This window comes from Typopeltis vanoorti, chromosome 20, assembly GCF_054136105.1.
Source record: "Typopeltis vanoorti isolate ZY-2024b chromosome 20, IOZ_Tvanoo_1.0, whole genome shotgun sequence".
Classification (NCBI taxonomy): Eukaryota; Metazoa; Arthropoda; class Arachnida; order Uropygi; family Thelyphonidae; genus Typopeltis; species Typopeltis vanoorti.
The window spans coordinates 40005440-40030576 of NC_143568.1; the positions used below are offsets into that span (position 1 = coordinate 40005440).

The following is a 25137-nucleotide window of genomic DNA, read 5'->3' on the forward strand; positions in this document are numbered from 1 at the left end:
ACTGCCTTCCTCATGTGGTTGGATAAATGGTAGATTACTGCATAGCAGTATGTGAGTGCCATAACACTTATTTTACTATGTGATCCTGTTTGCTACTGAATCTCCAAGGTTTTGTTCCTGCTCTCAAACTCTTTCATTTTTTCATGAATAATATTTGTGTATTTTAGTCTACAGTTCACATCGGAGAGCTGCTCAACTTTTATTTGCTTTAAGACTTTCTTACATGTTATTCTTTTCAATATGAAATTCATTTTATCCTGCTCAAGACTAAATGCTGATTACTTCCAATTTCAAATCCTCTGTACACTCTAGTGTCCTGCACCAGTGAGAAAATATCACTTTCAACAATAACATAGTCAATGAGACTTTTCTTATTCCTTGCCTCTTCTTTACATATGAATTTGTGCACACTTTTATGTTGGAACATTGTGTTAGTAATAACTAGCACATGTCCTGAGCAGAAATCCAACAGGTATTTGCAATTATTATTATCTATGCACTTTTCTCCAAATTTTCCCAAAATATTTTTGTATGTCTGATAATCATTTCCTACTCTGCTATTTAGATTCCCAACAAGAACCAACTTTTTCTTTTTCATCATGTCAGTTGCTTTCTCTAAACCAGTGGTTCTCAAACTTTTTTGTCTGGCAGCACGCTAAAATCGATAAATAAATTTCATGGAACCCCATAGTATTATTTGCTATTTATAGAGAGTAAAGTGCCGATTAATTGATTCTGAAAGACTCGCAATTGATATTACAGATACTAAAGATATGAAGGAAAGTGTGTTTTTAAAAGAAAACATTTTATTTAAACTAAATTGGTTTATTTTCAAACAACCCCAAAACATACAAAACAAAAGCTATTATAAAGGTTCAGATAATGAAATATGAACTTAATGTGAAATATGTGCCTAGTGTTGTTTGCATATTTCTTTGATATTAGGCCTTGTTTATGAGAGACATATTCTCATCTCATTTTCAAGAGCCTTTAGTCTTTCTCTCTTCTTTCTTTTAATATTTACGAGTGCAGAAAAACCCAGTTCACACAAATAAGATATAGAAAATTGCAATAAGATGTTAAGTGCTTTGAATCCTATAGTGGGGTACTCTTTCATAGTTGTTATCCAAAATGAATTCAGACACATTTCTGAATGCTTCAATCTCAACGTACGATTGTTACTTATATCAATTAATTCTTCGGCTTCTATAAGACTTAACTCGCTCATTGCTGATGTTGACTCTACAAATAGATTTCGAATCCAATCGTATAAATTGACTGAAATGCCTGGAAAATAATTGTCAATTTTTTCTTCTAACGATGTTAAATGACTGTAAATAAGCTTTTGCAGATCAGTGTTCTTACATTTTCTGGAGGCAACTTTAAGGAACATTTCTACATTGTTGGTGCTTAATTTTATCTGTAGATGTCAAAATATTCTCATTTCTTCCTTGCATGTTGGAGTTCAGCTTGTTCAGATGATCGAATATGTCTGTTAAATAGGCTAGTTTGGAACACCAAAAATCATCTTGTAATAATTTATAGAATTCTGGTTTGTCTTCATTTTGGAAAAACATTAATATTTCTTCTTTAAGTTCAAAAAAAACGATCCAATACATGACCTTTTGAAAGCCATCTTACTTCGGTATGAAGAAGAAGATTCTTGTAATGAGATTGCATCTCTTCACATAGTCCTGCAAATATTCTAGATTTTAATGGTCTGGCCTTGATATAATTAACCATCTGAATGATTTCTTCTAATACACTTTTTAATTCCAAGCCTATTGTCTTTGCCACCAATGATTCACGATAAATGAAGCAATGAGTCGTTATAATGTTCTCATTTTCTTTTCTAGCAAAGGAAACAAACCCTTTTGTGATTCCAACCATGAAGGTGCACCATCTGTACATATACCCACACAAGTTTTCCAAGATAGACCATTTCTATTAAAATATGTGTTCATTATATCAAAAACATCTTTTCCCATCATAGTTTTTTCGAATTCCTTGCAGCATAGAAATTCTTCAATAATATTATCTTCAATGAATCGAGTAAAAACAAGTTAGTGCTTTACCACCGATATCAGTTGACTCATCTAACTGCAAACTGAAAAATTTTGATTCGATTATTTTGGTTCTAACTGACTTTTCAATAGCGACTGACAGATCATTAATATGTCTACTCATAGCATCATTTGATAATGGAATCTTCTTTATTTCTTCTTCTGCCTCAGTTCCAAAAATTGTTCTCACAATTGCTGAACAGGCTGGACGAATCTAGGTTTCGTCGATAGTATGAGGCTTCATTTCCTTCGCAATTATTTCAGCGACTAAATAACTCGCTTCTTGAACTCGGTCGGAAATTGTAAACATTCTTACAAAACTTTTACTTTGTTTTTCTTGTAATCTTATTAACTTTAACTCTTTGAAAATATTCAGTATTTTTATTTGACAAGTTGTCATGTTTTGTGGAGAAATGTCGCAATAATTTGCTAAGAACCATAGCCTCATTTGATTGAACCAAACCACACAAAATACACTTAGGTCTGGGAATTAATTTATCACCACACCATGTAAATCCCATTTTTAGATAGCTCTCTTGATATAAACGAGTTTTTACATTCTTTTTCATTGTTCCCTTTTTACATGAACTTATTCTTTCTGTTTCTGTTGTTTCATTAGTGCTTTTTTGTTGCTGAATTAAAAATAGTCAAATCTTCACTAATGCAAGTATCAGTTTTTGATAATTTATTAGTGCGAATTGGTTCGTTAGCTTTGGTACAAGTAGACATTTCTTGATTGTCAGAATCTTCACTTCTTTTTTTAAGGAAAAAATTATTCATGATTTTGAAGGGCATATGTAACTTTAATATTTTATTTTAAAATTTATTTCAAGTAAATAATTTTTTTTCCAGATGGAAAAAGGAAAAACATTTGTTTACGATGTCTCTCGTTATAGTTGGAATATATAACAATAAGAAAAACCTCTACTCACTGAATTTAACGACTTTAATATCGTACTTCGTTTATTCTCACCGATGACAAAAGACTCATGATTTTTGTTTAGGGGAAATGATTATGTATAATACTTGTCACACTGAACAGAGAAATACTAAAACAGACAGCAGGACAACTAGCCATTCATTAGTTCATTTTCCCCAGTATTTATGTGCCGTCACATATCTAGTTACTACGACAACAAGCGGTGATCTAATGAAATCCCAGGATATAATATAAGAGTGATACAAAAAAAGGATAATTTTTATATATGCTTCATCCATTAAAATCAAAATATATAATTTTTTTGTTTTTGATTTAGTTATTGGTGGCAATTGAATATTTTGCTTTTTTCAAATAAACAATTCAAAATTTCGTGGCATACTTGCGGCACCCAGTTTGAGAACCACTGCTCTAAACCCTCAAAATTCTTACCTTTCTACCTTAGTAGAACCTTCTGTGGGACCTTAGGCACATATATCTCATTGTCCAGTTCCCCATTCTAATGTTTGCTCACATCACTCTACTTGATATCGCCTGCCATTCAAGAAGATGAGCCTCATATTTAGTGTTGAATACTATAGCTACTTCTTTTCCTTGATTGTCATTGCCTGAATATAATTTTGTTCAAATTAAGTGGATATTGAATCCAACATTATTTCTTAGCTGAATAAGAAACTCAAAGATAGAAAATCTAAGAGTTTTATGCCGATTATGGAAAACTATAAAAGTTTGGTTAGTCCAAGCATAAGCCAACACCTGGTACATGCTGGGGCAACTCGTAGTAAAGGTAGAGTAAGCTCAGATCACTGTCCTTAGTATTATGCCTTAGGCTTACTCCACCTTTACTACGAGTTGCCCCAGCATGTACCAGGTGTTGGCTTACAATTGTACTCGCCAAACTTTTATAGTTTTCTATATTCAGCATGAAACTCTTAGATTTTCTATCTTTGAGTTTCTTATTCAGCTAAGAAATAATGTTGGATTCAATATCCACTTAATTTGAATAAATTTACCTCGCCAAAGTGAAGCCTATTGGCTCTTTATCTCAGTAATAACATTTTGTATTGATTGCTCAGAAAGATCTCATCAGTTTTTGTCTTTTTGTTTTTTTCACCCATATATCGATATGGTACTTATCCAATTCCTTGATTACTCCATTTCTTTGCCATTCAGGCATCTTATGTTGATAGTACTGATATTGAACTCTGTTCAGTTGGGATGTGTTCCAGGATTTGTTCCAGTAGCTGTCTTTTTGCTGTTCTCCCTGCTTCCCCAGCAAAAACAATGAGGGGGCCTTGTTTAACCAAGCGATGCCCCAGTCAGCATGAAATTCTGTCATGTTGTACCATTTTATATTGTGGTTTAAGCCAATAAAAATACAATTTGGTTGGCTGAATCCCAAATTGCCAGCCCATCATTGTTCATTCAGTATTCAGGTAGATACCTAACAGAGTGCACCACAAGAAGGTGAGCATTGGAAATTAGGTGTGGAGCCCTGGTCGGTTCTCCACATTTTTTTAAAGGCTATGTGGAGGTCTCTCAGTTTTACAGCTTCGACCCTTAAACACCCCAAAAAATGCAGTTAAGGATGGGATAAATTATGTGGAGGTCTCTCAGTTGTACAGCTTTGACCCTTATGCACCCCAAAAAATGCAGTTAAGGATGGGATAAATTAATTTTCCTATTGAAAAAGAAGCTAAGTATCTAGGACCTATTATTTTGCAAGTAGGTTTTATTTCTTTTTCATATTTGTCAATGAAGGGAAAAGTGCAAGAGAGTACTTGAATATCCTCCGTATACTATCCACAAAATGAGAAGCTGATTGACATTCTCTGCATTATCTTATACCTTGTATTTGTCTGCTTGAAGCTTGATTATCATTTAATTAGTCACCACACCTTTTTTATTTCATAATTTGGCACATGGGGTCAAAACATTAGAAGTCATTCCTCACCCCAAAACTGATTACACTGACAGCGAGCACATGACTGATTCGGCACAGGGTAAGTAATAAAGTCAGCTACTTGAAATTGTAACAAAAATCCATAATCGATTTTGTCAGAAATCGAACTTGAATGATTGCTAGGGTCAAATATAGACCCCATGCACCTGATTAAAGGTTATTGGTCATAGGTATGGTTCTAGAGGATGAGTGGCTTTGGAGACCTGTATCCCATCCAGAAACACAAATAGCATCTAGCATCCATCCGTCCTCTTTTCTAAAATGAAAATCTGTTGTCTTACTTTAATGGAAGCCTTTACTTCGCTCAAAAAAAAATATAATAATAAAATCCTTGCCTTGCTCACCTTATGTGGACAAAATTTTCCCTGTATCACAGGAAGTTCAATATGGTTTGTTACACTGCCATTCTAGATCTTTCTGAAGATGCTATCAGTCAACAAGACAGTTAAGCATGTAGAAGAATTAGTTGTTTTTTTTTTCAATTGATTTTAACCCATTCTAATTGTTTATATAGTTGATTGTCATTCATTCCATTAGAAGCTCTCAAAGGACTACTCGCACAGTAAATAAGTATCTTCCTATTGTGTAAGTAATTTCATATGCATCTACCTTATCAAACAGCATGAGAACTATGGTCATTAACTATACTCTGCTGCCTTCATATCCTCTCTTATTATCTGAGGTGGGTATAAAGTATACCCATCTCATTCGATTGTTATAAAGGTTATTACATGTCTGGCAAATCATTGTACTTGGGTCCTTTTGCATTCACGAATACTAAAAATTCATTTTTTTGTATTCTTCATGCTTTGGAATAATTTTTAACATGCACAATTGGCATTCAGATAACTTTAAAAACATGATCAGTTCAATTAAGCAGCCTGGATTTTTCAGCAAAATTCCTAGTCCTCCACCAGAGGCATAACTTTTTCTTATCTGGCAGAGGAAGTCCTACTGTCCTTAGTCATCCACATATATTCTTTCTCTCTTGCACACACACATAGCTATTAAAATCACAATTTTAATCTCGCAGTGCAATTAATATGCATATCCAAACACTTGTGCAACCCTTGCATCTAGTTTCCCCTCTTTCTATTCTGTTTCGGTGAGGAAACATTTCTCAGGTTGCCAAATCCATGTAAATGTAATTGTTCTCTTAGTCCAAATCGTTTTGACCATCAAAATCATCCCATATGTTATCTGTACAGAACATCATTTCTCCTACAGTCAGTGCATTGAATCATTCACAATTGCAGCTCTATTTCATATTGCTCATTGTCAGATTAGACTCACTTTTATTTCTTTTGTGCCTTAATCAACAATTCCTTGATATAAGAAGATTTAGCTAAGCAGTTTTGAATCTAGAGCTAGTTTAACAACAGAATCTTGTGCTCTTTACTATGCCAAAGAAGTATAAGCAATATTAAGCTGTGACATCGGTAATAGCACACTAATAACTATGCTGCTTGGAAAGAAGTCAACGGACACCATAGTATGAAGAACAAACAGCCATGGCAACTGACCTCCTTTCACTGCGATGACTGGCGACAGTCCTACTGGGCATACTTTCCACAAGTGTGCAATAGTGATCAATGGGAATTTTGGACCATTCTTCCTGTAAGCATGTAATGAGGTCCTGGACTGGTGTTGTGTGGATGTCCCTTGACCTCGCCTGATGCTCCAGTTCATCCCACAGATGTTCGGTAGGGTTGAGATTGGGGCTCTGTGGAAGCCAGTCAAGTGTGGTGATGTTCATGTCCAAATGCATGCAGTTACAGCAGCAGCCTTATGACGGTGTATTGTCTTGTCAAAAGAGATAATGGTCAGTTCCGTAGAAATTCAAAGTAGGAAGCATTATACCTCTTGGAGTGCTGTTCGTGCACTACAAATAGAGGTCCTAGGCCAAAAACAGGACCATACTATCACACTTCCACCTTTGAATTTCATAGATGGTTATGCACTCCGGTAAGAGATGTTCACTGTGCATCTGCCACATCCACACTCGTCTATCTGCTCAGTGGATTGTGTTATTGTCATTCGTTGCTCCATAGCACAACTTTCCAAGCTTCCACATCCCACTATAGATGCTCTTTGTGCTACTGAAGAAGATGCTGCATGTTGGTTTGGGGCTTGCATATCATGGTCCTACCATGGAAATTCATGGTGTGAGCCTCAGTTCTGAATGTTTTTGTGCAAATTTCTTCCATTCGATACATGAAACTCCTCATTCAATATGTAAAAATGACAGATGGTGGTTTTTACATATTATCCTTTATAACACCCTAAAGTCAGGTTTAGTGAGTGTGGTGGGTAGTACTTGCAGTTGACTCTCTGCACTTCCATCTCAGTATGGAAGTGCAGAGAGTCAGATTGGGCTACCCTCATTTCAACTGGTTGTTGAAATGAGGGTAGCCCAATTTTTCAACAATTTGCCAAACAGATAGGGCTGCAACATTGCATTATTATCCTATCACAACATCTTTTTCGAACACTGTTAGTTCCCTTCTTGCAGCCATTTCACCCAGGCTCTGTTGCACTGATTTGGAAACATCATATTCCTTCAATTTATACCAGCTGCATACACAATACACGTCACATTGCATGATGCACCTTGCCCATAGTGTTTACTTTTTCCCAAGTAGTGCATGCTATGTACATTAAAGATTATTATGCATTATTTGCTGTCATTTACAATCAGTATAAAAATATTTTAAAAAATAGCTGCAAATAAAAATTGAAGCAACCATGAAGAATGTAGTAGTTGATGTTTTAACATTTATGACTATCGGGAATGTATACACACATGGGATACAGGCTACATAATGATTCAAAAACTGTGTTACAGCATTACTGCTTTGATCAACTGGCCTATATTTTGTCCGAGGCTCCCTTTAGTAGACCATTGACCTATATTTCTATTCTTATTGGTTTCTGTATCCATTATGGTTACTTTGTTTGGAATTCTACAGTCCTGATCTTTTATTATCATTTCCACCAAATGTTATATGGGTTCCAGATAGATCCTCATTCTTGTTAAGATTTAGATACTGGATTAGCAGGCTTTTTTGAATTTTGAGTCATATCAAGTTTTAGTACGTAGCAAGGAATAGAGCCCTTTTCAGTCTGTTCTCTGGCATTTTTTATGAATGTCTGGGATGAGTTTGATAAAAGGAAGGAGTATTTTAAGAGAGATGGTTTGCACTTAAATGGATTGGGCACTTGGCATTTAGAACATTTGTTGATAAAGGATAGAATAAATGGTCAAAAAACTGGGAAACAGGATTTGCTAGGGAGACAGGTGATAGTCAACTGTAAATAGTACTGAGGTTATTAATCACTGTGAATTTGGGATTAATTTAATCCCAAATCTGTTGTCGCTGTATGACAGAGAAGAGATGAGAAGGAGGGCCATAATTGCAAATGATCTTATGTGCAGGTTATGCAGGAGGAGTGGTGTGGAGATTGTAGACGTATGGAGTGAGTTTGATGGGCGAAAGGACTTGTATATAAGATGGATGGTTTGCATCTGAATGGATTTGGTGTGCTATGACTGGAAAAAGTGTTGCTGAACGAAGTGAAAGTGAATGTGCAGAATCGGGGAAACTAGAGCTATTGGGGGGGGGAGTGGATATGCAGATATCTGGGAGGCAGTTGAGTGTAAGAATGTGTATAATATGCCTGAGCTGGTACGAAGGACAACAAACCAGAATGGGATAGTTAGTATAAGGCATCAAGATGGGGGGGCGGGGACTAACAGGCTTCTGCACTTCATGTATACTAATGCCAGGAGTATTAGGAACAAGAAAGAAGAATTTTTGGCCTTGGTTGGCTAAGGAGAATGGATGTCAATTTAATGTGGCAAAATGTAAGGTTATGCATTTTGGGATGAAAATATTAGCAGCAGTATACCACATTGGTGGAAGTGTACTCCAGGAGATGCCAGGGATTTGGGAGTGTTGGTGGATAGGGAGTTGAAGTTTAGGGGAGCACATTGTAAAAGTGGCTAAATCAGCTCATCAAATCACTTGGTTGCTGAAGAATACTTTGATGAGCAGAGATAAGTTATTGTTCCTCTGTACCGAGCCTTGATAAGACCCCATCTTGACTAATGTGCCCAGATCTGGGCACCTGGGTTTCTTCTTGATGGGGAGGTGGAGAGGATCCAGAGGCAAGTGACCAAGATGATAGCAGGTTGAAGATTTGTGGGTTGCAGAAAAGGGGTGATATGATTGAGACATTCAAATTACTGAAGTGTTTCTATAAGATTAATTCAGAAGATATTTTTCAAAACAGGACTAGGGGCCATACATGGAAGCTGGGCAAGAATTTGGTTAGCAAGGGTGTTAGAGCTAGGTTTTTTACTTGGAGAGTGGTGAATAAGTGGAATAAGTTGCCAGTCTGTTGTGGGTGCCATGACTGTGAATGAGTTCAAGGCTATGATAGATACTGTGTGGATGTTGAGTAGTTGTTTAGGGCCTCCCTCGATGAGTCTAAGAAATCCATGGAGTTGCCCGTAATAACAATGTTTCAGGTGCATGCTCAGAAAGCCTGATTTTCTTAATTACAGGTGAATTGGATAATAAATTACAGGTGCAATGGATACAGTATACTCCAGGGTGGGCCACTGAGGGAAAGGGATCCTTATAGGAGTTGAATATGCTTAAAAGGATCCCTTTCCCTCAGTGGCCCACCCTGGAGTATACTGTATCCATTGCACCTGTAATTTACTTTATATTGGTGAAACTGGATGCACAATTCTATCTGGGGAAAAAAAAAAAAAAAAAGACACATTAAATGTAACAATTTTTGGTGAAGCAGGCCTCTTAAATCTCATTTTTAACACCCTACACCAACATTAGAAAAGTTTGTTTCTTACATAGTACAAAAACCTGGTATGAATGCAAATTTAAAGAAGCGTGTGAAATTTTGATCAACTGTCCTAATCTTAACAATGATGGCATAAAAATCCCAAGAATTTGGATGGCACACATTCAGCCTACTGAAGTTTTCCAGCAAATCTTTCTGATGACTAAGCAAGAATTTAAGCTCTTATTGGCCACAATCTATATTGTTTTGTTCTAATTTGTGTGAGTAATGTGAGAGCATGATGCTTTCTAGCTTAATATCTCTTAATGATTTGTAACCAAATATATAATAACAGGACTCCAGCTTTTTCCCCACCAGAGGTCAGGTCAGTACTTTTAATGGTTGACCAAATTACTCTAATTTAAGCATGCCATAGTCAATACATTGATATGATTTAGCTTTAATTCTAAAGTATTCCATTTATGAGCTCATAACCAAGATAGGATTTTGCCTAACAGTACCATAGTTACCTTTAAGCTTTAAATCTCTTGAGTAAACTTTTAGTTCACTATCCTCCTCCTCCTGAAATGTCTTCCATTCCATTTGGTCTTGATAATTCCCAGTTATTTCTGTATCTCTGCATATCTGTAATGTTAAGTGAACCCATTTGAAGACCTTAGACTTTCCATGTGTCTATATGAAATTTATTTGAGGTTAATCCCATATCTTTTGTGTTCTTCATCAATAGCAATGCTGAGTTGTATTAGAGACTAATATACTTCACAATTGGCTCTACTTTATTTTTTGTGTGCGCCGCTGATCATACTGTTTAACAGCCAGCATACCATAATATTCATTACAAGACACAATTATTAGGTTTGGGAATGAAGTCACTGCCAGAGGAGGTTGTAAGGATGCAGAGGCCTGTTTTACAGAATGGGTAAAATATTCATTGGTCTGTGGCTTAGTCTTTGGTCAAAGCAATCCTTTTAGGATTTCCCTAATCTTTGTGCAGGAGAGAAGCAGGTAAGGGGGGGAAGCCCTGAAAGGATTGCTTTGAATGTGATGGGATTCAAAGGATATGGTATTTCAAACAACAATCTTTAACAATGGGCAGCCTAGTCCTAAAAGTAATTTTTCTTGCTTATACAATTTGTTGGTTTTAGTTTAAGCTTATAAATATTTCTTAAATGTTTACTTAATAGGAAAGCAAAGAAGGAATGAAATGATCATTAGGGAAAATGTTCCAGTAGAGCTGCCACCTGAGGTCGTGAGGTGTAAGTGATCTATCAGTTTTGTAATTAATCAGTTCCAATATAAAATTGTTATATAAAATATTTATGTAGACTTTTTGTCATTTTCATAGACTTCCAGTTATCTCCTTTGTTCCTAGTTCATCTAATGCTGTTTTAGTCATCAGCAGTGTGAATAATGTAGTTTGGTAACTCTTTTAAATTAACAAACAGAAGTACAATTTTTCAAATTGAATAGTACATATAAAATTGTCTTTGTAGCCATGTTAATCTTTTTGCTCTGGCTAGATGGATTTTAATGAAATTCAGTATTGTTAATCCCAATTGATGATGGAAGTTTTTTTCACTTGGCTATGCTACCAATTGCATATTTGGTTAATCCTTTATCCAAGTGTAAGCAAACAAAGTTCGCACCTGAAATATTTTCAGTACTGGGGCAACTCGTGGTAAAGGTGGTATAAGTTCTGATCACTTGCCATAGTATCCCATAATGCAAGGCACATATCCTTATGGGTATGTATAATGCTATGCATTATGAAAAGGATCACTACCCAGACCAGTTTCAACCTTTATTGAGGTCTCATCAGTGGGAGCTAGACCCAAAGGTGGTGATACTAAGGTGGAAGTAATGCAAAAGTCATCACCATATACCAGTTGCCAAAAGGTGTCAACACTTTATTATTAAAATTCTCTGGATTAGAGATAGTTGATGGAAGTTTTTTCACTTCACTATGCTACCAATTACATATTTGGTTTAATCCTTTATCCAAGTGTAACCAAACTTTGTTTGCTTACACTTGGATAAAGGATTAAACCAAATATGTAATTGTTTGCTTACCAAATACCTTGTGAATATTAACTAGCATACTTTGGGCAGACAGGCTGTTCCGTGGAGAAAAGAATTAATGAAACTCAATATTATATCGAATACATAATCAGTCTGGTCTGGCCTGGCCTGGCCTGACACAGCATGGTATTGACACTAAACACAATATCCAGTGGGATGAAGCTCATCTTTTCCATAGAAGTAGGTTTAAATATGAATGCCTTTTCAAAGAAAGTTGCGAAGCCTTTTTACATTGGACAAATTTGAATCAGAACGATTGTCTCCCTCCCAAAAGTTTGGGAGATTCTTATCTTATGTAACCATCAAAAATAGTTTATACTAATATTATTTATTAATATTAATTTCTAGCATGCAGCAACAGTTTTTAATTGGTAAACCACTGACTGCAGTATGTACATTGTATTCATGTTACTTTGATAAGCTTGTTGCTAATACTGATGTGCTATTATTTTCAGTATGAAATATCTACTTATATTTCATTAAAGCTAATTATTGTGGTTATTATGTAATTTATTGTTTATAGTCATGCCATAGGTACATTTAAAGATTATATTATTAAATTCCTATCAACAATTTTCCTCAATCAATCTGTTATCTGTCAAAACTCCAACATTATCAGATCTTATGTTTGTCTTCTAAGGCACTTTTTACTGTATCAATCTGCCTATATCTTGGTCTTTTTCCTGCCAACCTGTCAGAGAACACTTATTTACCTAATCTTTCTCCACCTATTCTGTTAAAGTGACCATACCACCTGAGACTAGCTCTGCTAACACATTCCTGGATGCTAACAATGTCAAGTTCTTTCTGGATATCCTCATTTTTATTATGATATTGCCATTGATGCCGTTTGTTCACACCCCAAATCTTTCTCAGGACTCTCATATCTGTGGTCTCTAGTCTTTGGTCAAGTGTTTTATTTCTAGCCAAGCTCTCAGATCCATAAGTTAAAATTAGTTTGAACACTGTCTTTTATATAGCTAATTTAGTGTTTTGACTAATTTTGCGTATTCCATATAAATTTATTCAGTTGACTTCCTACCATACCAGCTTTGTTGATTCTGTTGTCTATTTGTCTCTTTCCGTATTTAATTTACTATCTTCACTAAAAAATTGTGCCCAAGTCCGGTGAATAGTACCGAGAAGACGGGGCAGATGCGTAAGGGTGGAAGACAAGACGAAGCTAAGTTTTCATTACTGTATTTAGTTTTATTTCATTTTATTTAGTGTACTTAATGTTTTGTTTTGCTTGTAATTGTTTATACTTTTCTTATTCATTTATACTCCCTAATACTTACTTAGAGTTTAATTTTGAAACTATTTTGAATAATATGTTAGTAGTCCCTCGGCAGTAACGAATGATGGCGGATTCAGCTGCAGTCGCAAATGGTGTGTCGCCAAGTCCTCCGCCATTTAGGCACTCTATTATAAGCAATATAATAAGGGAGTTTATGGCATGCAGTATTTGTGGCATGTGTGCGTCTCGGGAATTGGATATCTGGCTTGTGAGAGAGGATGGGGTGAGTGTGTGTTTAAAGTGCAGGCAGTGGGAGGAAATAAATGCAGCAGATATCTCAATAACCGACCTTGTTGCTCCAGTAACGGGAAATGAATACAGGAAGACGAGTAGTGTGATAGGAGAGAATGAAGAAAAAAATGTGAGTGAGAAAATAATAGTTGATAGTGTAGAAGGTGTGAGTGACTGTGAAAGTTTAGGAGATGGTTTTGTTTGGGAGAGTGAATTTAGATTTAGAGTGACTGACCTGCAGAGAGAGATAGAGGAGCTGAAAGATGAGGTCTTGGGAGTAGTATGATAAGTATGAAAGATGAGATTAGAAGAATGCCAGAGATAAATGCAAGGCATATTGGAGTAGGGGGGAGAGAGAGAGAGTTTTGGGAATGAGAGGAGAGAAATTTGTGAATGATAAAAGAGGAGAGAATGGAATTGGAAATGGAGAGAATGGAAACAGGAGAGAGGTGTAGGAGTGCTAGAAGAGGAGAAAATGGAAACAGTAGGAGAAAGAGGTATGGGAGTGCTTGAAGAGGAGAGAAAGGAAACAGTAGAAGAGAGGAAATGAGAGAGAGGTATGGGAATGCTAGAGAAGGAGAGAAAGGAAACAGTAGAAGAGAGGAAATGAGAGAGCGGTATGGGAATGCTAGAGAAGGAGAGAATGGAAACAGTAGAGAGACGGAATGAGAGAGGGGTATGGCAGTGCTAGAAGAGGAGAGAATGGAATAAGAGGTATGGGAGTGCTAGAAGAGAAGAAAATGGAAACGGTAGAAGAGAGGGAATGAGAGAGAGGTATGGAAATGCTAGAAGAGGAGAGAATGGAAACAGTAGGAGAGACGGAATGAGAGAGAGGCAATGGAGTGCTAGAGGAGGAGAGAATGAAAATAGTAGGAGAGACGGAATGAGAGAGAGGTATGGCAATGTTAGAAGAGTAGAGAATGGAATGAGAGAGAGGTACGGGAGTGCTAGAAGAGGAGAAAATGGAAACAGTAGGAGAGACGGAATGAGAGAGAGGTATGGGAATGCTAGAAGAGGAGAGAATGAAAACAGTAGGAGAGATGGAATGAGAGAGGGGCATGGGAGTGTTAGAGGAGGAGAGAATGGAATGAGAGAGAGGTATGGGAGTGCTAGAAGAGAAAATGGAAATAGTAGGAGAGAGGTATGGGAATGAAAGAAGAGGAGAAAATGGAAACAGTAGGAGAGAGGGAATGGTAAGAGGTATAATGTATGGGGACTCAATGATCCGTGGTGTTCAAGATAGGATACGTGAGGAGTGTTTGCCAGGAGGAACAATAGAAAGGGTGGCTTTGGCAGTTAAGAGAGGTGAAAGGGTGGATGAGATGATTGTGATGGTGGGAACAAATGACTTGAGTGGTGGGTGGTGTAAATAGGGCAGCGAGAGATATGAGATACTTGCTTGAGGTGGTACAAAAGAAGACACAGAGGGGAAAGATAGTGTGTGTGTTGCCTAGGTATGATAATAACGAACTGAGCAGAAGAGCGGTAATATTGAATGACATAACAGCTAGAATGTGTGACAAGAGAGGACTGGAATATGTGGATGCTTCGAGTGCATTTGAGGACAGAGGAATTGTATGCAAGAGACCGCTTACATTTGAATGAGGAAGGACGTAGACATCTGGAGAGATTGCTGTTCTGAAAAAGTCAGTATGTCCCAGTGAGGATGGTAGCAGGGGTGGCCTCTTGTGGGAATGGGTACTTGGGAGAAGGGGGACGACATCAGGTAACACTGACCCCAGTGGAGTCTAGAGGGGATGATGCTGGGTATAGAAACAACAGCATTTATATGCTGTATACTAATGCCAGGATTATCCGGAATAAGGGAGAGGAATTGGTGATGCAGATAGCATCAGCCTGGCCAAAAATTATTGGGATCACTGAGACGTGGCTGACAGAAGAGGATATAATAACAAGAATAGAAGTTGCTGGGTACAGCATTTTTCGGCAGGATAGGAAGGGAAAGCGTGGTGGTGGAGTACTGCTTATGATAAGTGACGACCTATGTCCTCTAAGAGTGGAGACTTTGGAAGGCAGTGACTAATGATTTTGAAAGCATATGGTATGAGGTAGAGGTGGGCAAGACAGGATATTTAGTGGGTGGGGACCAGGAAATGTTTAGACAGTTGAGTTTGGCAAGTGCAAGAAGAATGATTGTTATGGGAGATTTTAACTACAGTAGTATAAACTAGGGAGAGGAAGATGCATGTAGCAATAAGGGAATGGAATTTCTAGAATTCTTGAGGGACAAATGTCTTAGGCAACATATAATAGAGGGAACAAGAGGTTCAAGAGTTTTGGATTTGGTTATAGCATCAGAAGAGTTGATAATAACTGAGATGACATCTCTCCCACCAGTTGGAGAGAGTGACCATATGATTTTTACCTGGAAAATGAATAGACATGCAGGAGTATCAAAGAGACAGGAGCATATGTGGAATTATAAGGCAGGTGATTATAATAGTCTAAGAAGTCAACTTGGGGAAGTTTCATGGAGGGAGGAATTGGAAGGCCGGGATATCATTAGTGCGTGGGAAATTATGAAAGAATATTTGTAAGCAGCAATGGTAAGTTGTATACCACGAGTGAACAAGAGGACACAATTTGGAGTAAAGTGGATGACAAACAATATTAAACAGGAATTGCATGCGAAAAAGAGGCTGTGGAAGAGATATAAGGAGACAGAGAAAAGAAGATGCATGAAGAGTATAAGACACAGGCCAGAAGAGTGACTAGTATAGTAAGGAAGATGAAACTGGAATATGAGAGGAGATTAGCCCTAAGATCCAAAAAAAATCCTAGGGAATTTTTTAGATATGTGGCTAGTAGGAGGAGAAATGACTGTGGAAGAATATTGCGGGATAAAAATCGGAATAGAGTGACTGATGCAGCGGACATAGTAGAATTGTTCAATGAATACTTTATTAGAGTATTTCATCCTGGAGGAGTCAGTTTTAATGCTAGAGGGATAGGGCAGGTTCAAGGTTTAGAGGTACAGGAGGAGAGTGTGTTTCAAATACTGAGTACTCTGGATGTCAGTAAAGCTGTGGGACTGGATGGTATTTCACCACGAGTTTTGAGAGAATGTGCTAGGGAACTGACAGTGCCTTTGACCTGGCTTTTCAATGCAAGTCTGGCTGCTAGAAAGGTGCCCATGGAATGGAAGGAAGGTAAGATAGTGCCATTGCATAAGGATGGTAGCAGACTGGAAGTGTCTAATTATATACCAGTTTGTGTGTCATGAGTAGTTAGTAAGATCTTGGAGAAAGTAGTGAAGGACCGTATACAGCATTGGGCAGATGAGGGTAATGTTATCTGTGAGAGTCGATATGGATTTGTGAAGGGGCACTCTTGTTTTAGCAATATGCTAGCCTTTTATGATAAAGTTACAAGAGCATTAGATGAGGGAAAGGCATATACTGCCATTTTCTTAGACTTAGCGAAGGCATTTAACAGGGTGCCACATGATAAGCTGATATTTAAGTTGCAGCACATGGGTCTGGATGTCAGATTGGTCAACTGGATTCAGGATTGGCTGTCCCGATGGGTATCAGAGAGTTGTGTATGGCAGGGCAGTTTCAAGAAAGCAGAGGGTTACAAGTGGGGTCCCACAGGGCTCAGTACTGGGACCTATATTGTTTAACCTTTATATCAATGACATTGTCAGTGGATTGCAAGGGCATATTCAATTGTTTGCAGATGATGCGAAGCTGGGAAAGATTATTAGTAATAGTGCAGATGCGGCAGTCCTGCAAGAGGATTTAAATAAGCTAGATAGATGGACAAATGAATGGGGGTGTCAGTTTAATGCAGCGAAATGTAAGGTCTTGAGGTTTGGGAAACATCGATCGGACACTGCATACTCTAGGGGAGGAGTTATACTGGAAGAAGTAGGGGAGACAAGAGATCTGGGATTGATGATTGATAGAAAACTAAAATTTAGGGGATATATAGCAAATGTGGTGAAGGTAACACAGGGATTGCTGCAATAATGAGAAGGACACTGACCTGCAGAGATAAAACAGTTATCATTCCGTTGTATAAGACCCTGATCAGACCACACTTGGACTATTGTTCTCAGATTTGGTCCCCAGGATTTGAAGGAGATAAATTAACTGTGGAAAGGGTACAAAGGCAGATAACAAAGATGGTTTCAGGACTGTACAATGATAATTATGAGGATTGGCTGAGGGAATGTGGACTGCAGAGTTTGGTGGACAGAAGGAGGAGAGGTGATATGATTGAGACTTTTTAAACTGTTGAGAGGTGGTTACAGGGTTGACACTGGGGAGTTCTTTCGCTTCGTTGAATAGCGGGAAGCAGTGATGACAAGAAGCCATCCCTGGAAGCTACGGAAGGAAACTGTGAGCAAGAGGGTGAGGAGTGGTTTCTTTGCATGGAGGGTGGTTGAGCCATGGAATGCATTGCCTGATGGAGTGATGAGAACGAGAACGGTCAATGAGTTCAAGGAGTGGTATGATAGACTTTGTGTTTCTTGGGGGGGGGGACCTCCCCTCGATGAGTCTTGATAGACTTTGTGTTTCTTAGGAAGGACCTCCCACGATGAGTCTTTTGACTCCATGGAGGCCTGTATAATAATAAGTAGCTGAAATGTTTTACTTCTATAGATTCTCCATTCATGATGCAGTTGATATTTCCACTGTTTCTGCCCATTCTCATTCTTTGTCTTGTTATTGCTGATTTTCATACCAAATTTACAATAGTTATTCAATTTAGTCGGGGAATCTTGCAGACTTGTACTGGATTTATTTAAAAGTATAACATTGGCATAAAGTAAAGAGTTGAGATTAACATCTCAAATTTTGATAACAGGTTTAATATACCGCTTTTCTTCATAATGTGATCCATATAGATTATGAATAACAGAAGGAATAACGTACATCCTTGTCTGACAACAGATTTCACATCAAAACATCTTTCTGACTTCAATTCTAACTGCTGGCTTACAACACAAATAAAGACTAAGTATTGCTTGATATTATGCCCCATTAACACCATATAACTGTAGCATTTTGAATAGCTGCCTCTCTTGGCACCTTTTCATATGCCTTTTGCAGATCAACAAAACATAAATACAGATATTTGTTATATTCCCACGATTTCTCAACTCTTTGTCGTAAAGTGAAAATGTGATCCTGACAGCCTCTATTTGGCCTAAATCCAGCTTCCCTTCCACGATCCTTCTCAACTGTTTCTCAAGTATGCTTGCATAAATTTTACCAGGAACACTTAATAGAGAAATAACTGTGTAATTCTCACATTCAGTTTTATTTCCTTTTTTTTTTTGTGTATTACTACTATAAGAGCTCTACTTTGATCATCTGGAATTCGTCCCCTCTGTCCAGGCCTTCTGAACTATGCAGTGCAGCCACTGCAAGACTATGGATGAATAACACCATTAAGCTTGAGCTGCAAAAAAAAGAAACAACTGTGGAGGGAATTTAAAGAGAAAGGTGACCTGCAGGCACACGAACGATATAAAGCGCAGGCCAGAAGGGTAACGAGTGTGGTAAGAAAAGCAAAAATGGATTTTGAAAGGAAACTAGCTATGCAAGCTAAAGAGAATCCCAAACAGTTCTTTCAATATGCTGCAAGCAAAAAAAAAAAAAAAAAAAAAAACTGTACACGCAGAATGATTTTAAGGAATGCCGATGGTAAGGAGGTCACTGAATAAGTCGATATAGTGGAATTACTGAGTGAGCACTTTGCAAGAGTATATCATCTAGGTGGTGACATTGAAAGAATGAAGGAACCATTAGTTTATATGGGAATTGTGATGAATGAAATGGAGGTGAATAGTCTATTACAGAACCTTAATGTGAATACATCTGTGGGATTGGATGGTATACCGGCACGGGTCTTACGTGAAGCAGCTAAAGAATTATCAGTGCCCTTGACCATGTTGTTTAATCTGAGTCTCGGGTCTGGTTTAGTCCTGAAGGTGTGGAAAAAGGGGAAAATAGTTCCACTGCATAAAGGAGGAACCAAGACTACTGTTGCAAATTACTGACCGATCAGGAGTTGTTGTCAAGGTCTTGGAGAAAGTAATCAAGGGAAAAATACAGGAATGGATTGATGAAAATGACATACTATGGGGGGGGGGGGGTCAGCATAGCTTTGTGAAGGGTAGATCATGCCTCAGTGACTGGTTCAAGTTTTATTATAACACAATGATGGCTGTACTGGATAAGGGTAATGGGTTTACGTGATACTGGTGGACCTGGCTAAGGCCTTTGACAGGATACCACATGGAATTCTAATCCGTAAACTGCAACATATGGGAATGGATATAGGGTTGGTGAGGTGGATAGGTGGGTGGTTGATGGAGAGATATCAGAGAGTAGTTTATTCAGGAGTAGAGTCCAAAAGACGGCTTGTGACTAGTGGTGTGCCGCAGGGTTCTGTTTTTGGACCATTGCTGTTCAATTTGTTCATTAATGATATAGGGAAGGATCTAAGAAGATCAGTTCATTTGTTCGCTGATGATGCAAAGTTGGGTAGGGCAATAGTGAATGCAGAAGATGTCAAAATCTTGTAGGATGATTTGGATAGATTGGAGTTCTGGGCTAATGAGAATGGATGTCAATTTAATGTGACAAAATTTAAGGTTATGCATTTTGGGGTGAAAATATTAGCAGCAGTATACCACATTGGTGGAACTGTACTCCAGGAGATTGATGAGGCCAGGGACTTGGGAGTGTTAGTGGATAGGGAGATGAAGTTTAGGGGGCACATTGCAAAAGTGGCTAAATCAGCTCATCAAATCACTTGGTTGTTAAAAAATACTTTGATGAGCAGAGACAAGCAAGTTATTGTTCATCTGTACTGAGCCTTGATAAGACCTCATCTCGACTACTGTGCCCAGATTTGGTCACCTAGGTTTCTTCTGGATGGGGAGGAGGTGGAGAGGATCCAGAGGGGAGTGACCAAGATGATAGCAGGTCTATGGAATGAACCTTATGAGAACAGGTTGAATTGTGGGTTGCAGATTACATTCAAATTGCTGAAGGGTTTCTATAGGATTAATTCAGAGGATATTTTTGAGATCCCCCAAGGCCCACGGTGGTAGGAGAACTAGGTGACATCTATGGAAGCTGGACAAGAGTGTGGTTAGCAAGGGTGTTAGAGCTGGGTTCTTTACTTTTAGAGTGGTAAATGAGTGGAATAAGCTGCCAGAGTCTGTTGTGGGTGCTATGACAGTGAATGATTTCAAGGCAAGGTATGATAGATACTGTGAGAATGCCGAATAGTTGTGTGGACATGATGTTTAGGGGCTCCCTCGATGAGTCTAAGTACTCCCTGGAGTTGCCCGTAATAATAATATAATACCTCCATACTTGGGCATTTCTGATCAAATATCTACTCCTGCTGCCTTTCCACATTTCAGGCTTTTGATTCCTTTTTCTACTTAAAGTATTGATATGTATTCCTGATTGCATGCCCGTTGAGTGTTTTTTTTTTTTTGTCACTGTGCTGTCACTGATTGTTTCATTTAGCAATTTTTCAAAGTAATTACTCCATACATCAAGGATATCTTTTTCTCCAGTTTTTATGTCACCTTTATCATGTCTGATTCCTTTTACAACACTCTTTCCTCCATTTCTGAGCTTTTTCAACAACCTCCAGAATATTTTGCCACCTTCTTGATATTTATTCTCTGTTCTTGGCGAAGTCTTCCCATGACTTTTGTTTAGCTACTTGTATACTGTGTTTAGCATTCTTACATTTGTCTCTATGTTCTCTAAGAGCACAAACTGTCTTATTCCCCAGAAACTTTTGATATTCTTTCTTTTCCTTCACTGCCTCTTCAACTTCCTGTGTCCGTCAATGTTTATGCTATTTTAATTTTGGCTTCATTTCAACTATTGTTTCTTCAATTAGATAACTTCTCCAAAAGAATCTGCTTCAGAAATGAGTATCCAAGCCAATGCAAATGAAGGCTAAGGTATGAATGATTCTCAAAAAATAGTTTTTAAATATGATTAACAAAAAAAAAAAAAAAAAAAAAAAAAAAATTCACCTTTGGATGTGAAGCACAATGGCACTATAACAAGCATGTAGGGACTGGAGGAATAGTTCATTTGAATTTGCTTTAGGATAGCATTGTGTCTATGGGAATTTAGTTGACTTTTTCAGTAGCTTGTTAATGGTATTGTATTGTATAGTATTGTGTTATGGAGATATTTGCTCTAGTAAGAGTTGACTATTTATACAAAAAGTGTTGTAATTAACAAAAAATTAAGGCAGATCTGAGTCTTTCTTGCCAAAAAATATCTCTAGGTGAGTCATCTTAATAAACAGTACAGATTTTACTATTGCAAAATGCACCTTTAAGTATACAGTCATCCCCTCAACTTATGTCTGTTCGAGTTACATCCTTTCGAAGATACGTCTGTGATTCCATAAGGGAATAAACATTTTCGGCTATACTTTCGAACAAGACACAAGCGAGCGTAAAGTTAAAAGGTTTCTATTTAGCAGCAATGCATCATGCACATTGACAACAGCACATTAAGCTGCAAATTCAGGCAGCAATCAGCACATCTTCAACAGTTCCTCTGTCGATTTTGTGTTTCAGAAATAGGTTATTCTTGTGTTTATCGTTAAATACTTAATGATATTTTTTGCAACATGGCCTCTTATATGCCCAGTCAAAAAAACCTAATGAAGAATTGCAGAAAAAGAAGCTAGCAATTGATCTTGAAAAACGAAGTTGCAAGTTATAAAGCAACATGAAGCTAGTAAACCAGTCAATGTGATCACACATGATTTCAGATGGTCTCATTCTTCAGTGACGGCTATTTTGAAAAATAAGAATGAAATTGTAAAGGCTGTAAGAAGAAGAGGAATAAGCAAAGCGCATTGGACATTTTCATCAAAAAAACAATAGTTACACCAGAAGAGCCATAGCCTGGTCCTTCACATAAGGAAGGTAATGAAGATGTGATTGTGGAGGAAGATTTGGGTGATTATTCTTCTCTTTTATAGTGGCAGTAGCACATATTACAGTACAGTTTTATAAGGTTTAAAAATTAAAATAACAGTATACTTATTATGGTTAAGTCCCTAACTCCTATAACTCTGTTGATTTAATGTATTGACTTACATCCAACAGACTTATGACCTGCCAGATGGAACGGAACCCCAACGCAAGTCAAGGGATGGCTGTATTGCATTTTAAGCCTTGGCATACTTTTCAATGTTTTCTTTGCAGCATAAAAACAATAGGCTTATTTTGTCTTGTTGGATTGTATTAAAATTTGGTATTTTAGATTCTTATGAAATTTTAAGTTATTTCAATTTTAATTTAATTCTGACCATTTGCAGGGCAACGCTTGGCAAAATGTTTTGAAATAATACTAATAATTCTATTCTAGTCAAGCTAGATTTTGATTTCTGGCTGGAAAAATGGAGCAGTATATGTTAAAATGAGAATCCCGACTAAGCAAGGTTAAGCCTATTGTCTATCATGTATTAGTTGCAAGTGAACTAAAGATTCTAAATAAACAGACTAAACAGTATACTTCTTTATTAAAATAATTCAAATCCATCTACAAAAGGTTGTAAATCTATAGAATGTTAGTACTAGGGGCTATGGCAGGTTAACAGTCAAATAATCTAGAAGCTCTGATTTTTGAGATGGAACATGGTCAAAATTGTGTCAAGCAACTTAGTCAATGGAGTGGTGGTTTCGTGGCACGTGTTGTGCACCCCTGTAGAGGGGGGTGGGGCCACACTGCTTATTATAAGCTGATGTTGAAGGAATACAGTTTCAAATAATGGTTGTAATTAGATGTTGTCTAATTTAACAGGGTTGACTATTTGGCATGTATGCACGAGGTGGCTTCAGGGGAAAAAAAAAAAAAAAAAAAAAAAAACCCACTCTTTAACATAAGAGGATTAGCATCTGTTTCACGCATGTATAACTATATTATCTAATTCATATACATTTACATAAAATTTCTCGTGCCAAACTGCATGTATTAACATCTCTTTTACCTATGTTTTACTAAAATATTATCTAATTTATATTTATATAAATTAGATAATATTTATATACAGGTAACCCTCATATAACACAGATGCTAGGTTCCTTAGAAATGCCATGTTATATAAATCGCATTATGCGAGACTTAGATCACATGGAAAAAGTAGGGTTATGTTCCAAAATAGTTTTTTTTTTTTTTTTTTTAAATTATATAAACAGTGACATACTTAGCAAAATGTTATTTAATTCAGGTAATTCATCTAAGTTTACAAAACTTATAAACTATGAAACAAATACATAGTTTATAAAATTACAAATTGTATGCAAACTTCATTGCACATAATGCATAAACGTTTTAGGCAAAATAAAATAAAGTGCATATTTTAATTGTCAAAACGAACATTTTGTAGATGTTCTTTATTTATGAGTGGTCGGACGTCATCACTTAATCTCTTGGACATCATAATTCTCATTGCATACTTTGGCTGGTTTAGCTATCAGGAAGTCAGTAATAAGATGTTGCTTACCACTATGCTGCAATTTTTTATTAAGTTCATAATATGGAGCTAAACAAATATCCAATTGTCTCGTGAATTTTATGTGGTGCTCCATTGAGGGATCATTATCCGTAAAATAATTTCCTAACTTGCTTGCCAAGTCCAATCCTTCTGCTGATTTCTTTAAACTGAATTATTTAATGGATTCATCACAGTTAGAATCTTCAGCACAACTTTCCCTGTCATTTGGTTCGTCTCATCTATTAATTGTACCAGTTCCTCCTAATTTAAATCTATTTCTCCATCAATTAATTCACTAATTTCATTTTCAACCATATCGCAAAAGCCATCTAAGTGGCCATTGCTATAAAAATAATGTTTTTTTACATAAAAAAAGCATTACATATTGTATGTAACTCACCAGAAAATAAAGTGCTCAGCTTGAGATTAACACACTTATGATTTTTAATGTGCTTTCCTGGCAGCAAACGAAGACAATTTTCAACAATAAACACTTCATACGGTGAACAATTGATGTACATGCATGCTAAAGGGTATTTCCCCTAATATAAATTCGCTACTTATAACTGCATGTGCGATACAGGCAGATGCAAATTTAATGAAGATAAACTTTGATTTTTAAGTCGCACAGTGAAAAATATATGAAATGATAAAGGTTACTACAATTTGTAGACCGTGTTATATCGAAACTGCGTTGAACAAGGGTTACTACAATTTGTAGACTGCATTGTATAAGTACCGCATTATATGAGGGTTACCAAGATTTAAGTTAGCAAGAGTTTGCTAACTCAAAGCCAATGAATTAATACAACACCTGTTCTTGAAGTGGCTTATTGCTTACTGCACAAGTTAGTGCTCATCCTGATAATGTTTTGAGGAAAACCATTATTTTCATTACCTCACAATTTTGTATGTTGGATAAAGGCAAAAGCTTTGGAGAGTAGCCTATGAAACACATTGCCATAGGGAATCTGAATTCTAGGGCAAAGGATTTGATCTCTGGTACTGTTGACTTTCCTGAAACCTGCTTGTTTCTCCGACATCTCTGCCTCACTTTTGGCCTCAATTCTATTTAGAATGATCTCGAATAAAATCTTGCTTGCATGAAAGATTAAACTAATGGTTCTATAGTTCTTGCAATCCTTCATGTCTCATTTGTGCAGTGGTATGAAAACAGACTTCTTCCAGTCTCTAGACCATGATTCTGTCTCTC

The 25137-nt window shown here is 37.0% G+C and overlaps 1 protein-coding gene across 14 annotated transcripts in view; it reads left to right on the plus strand.

Annotated features, from left to right (window-relative positions):
• The window catches only part of LOC150095389 (uncharacterized), a 613991-nt gene that overhangs the window by 394972 nt on the left and 193882 nt on the right, over positions 1-25137 (plus strand). For all 14 annotated transcript variants that reach the window (XM_090410424.1, XM_090410425.1, XM_090410414.1 and 11 more), the window contains one exon: positions 10975-11046. In XM_090410424.1, coding sequence (XP_090266550.1) covers positions 10975-11046 — 72 coding nt within the window. The remainder of the gene's footprint in view (positions 1-10974; positions 11047-25137) is intronic.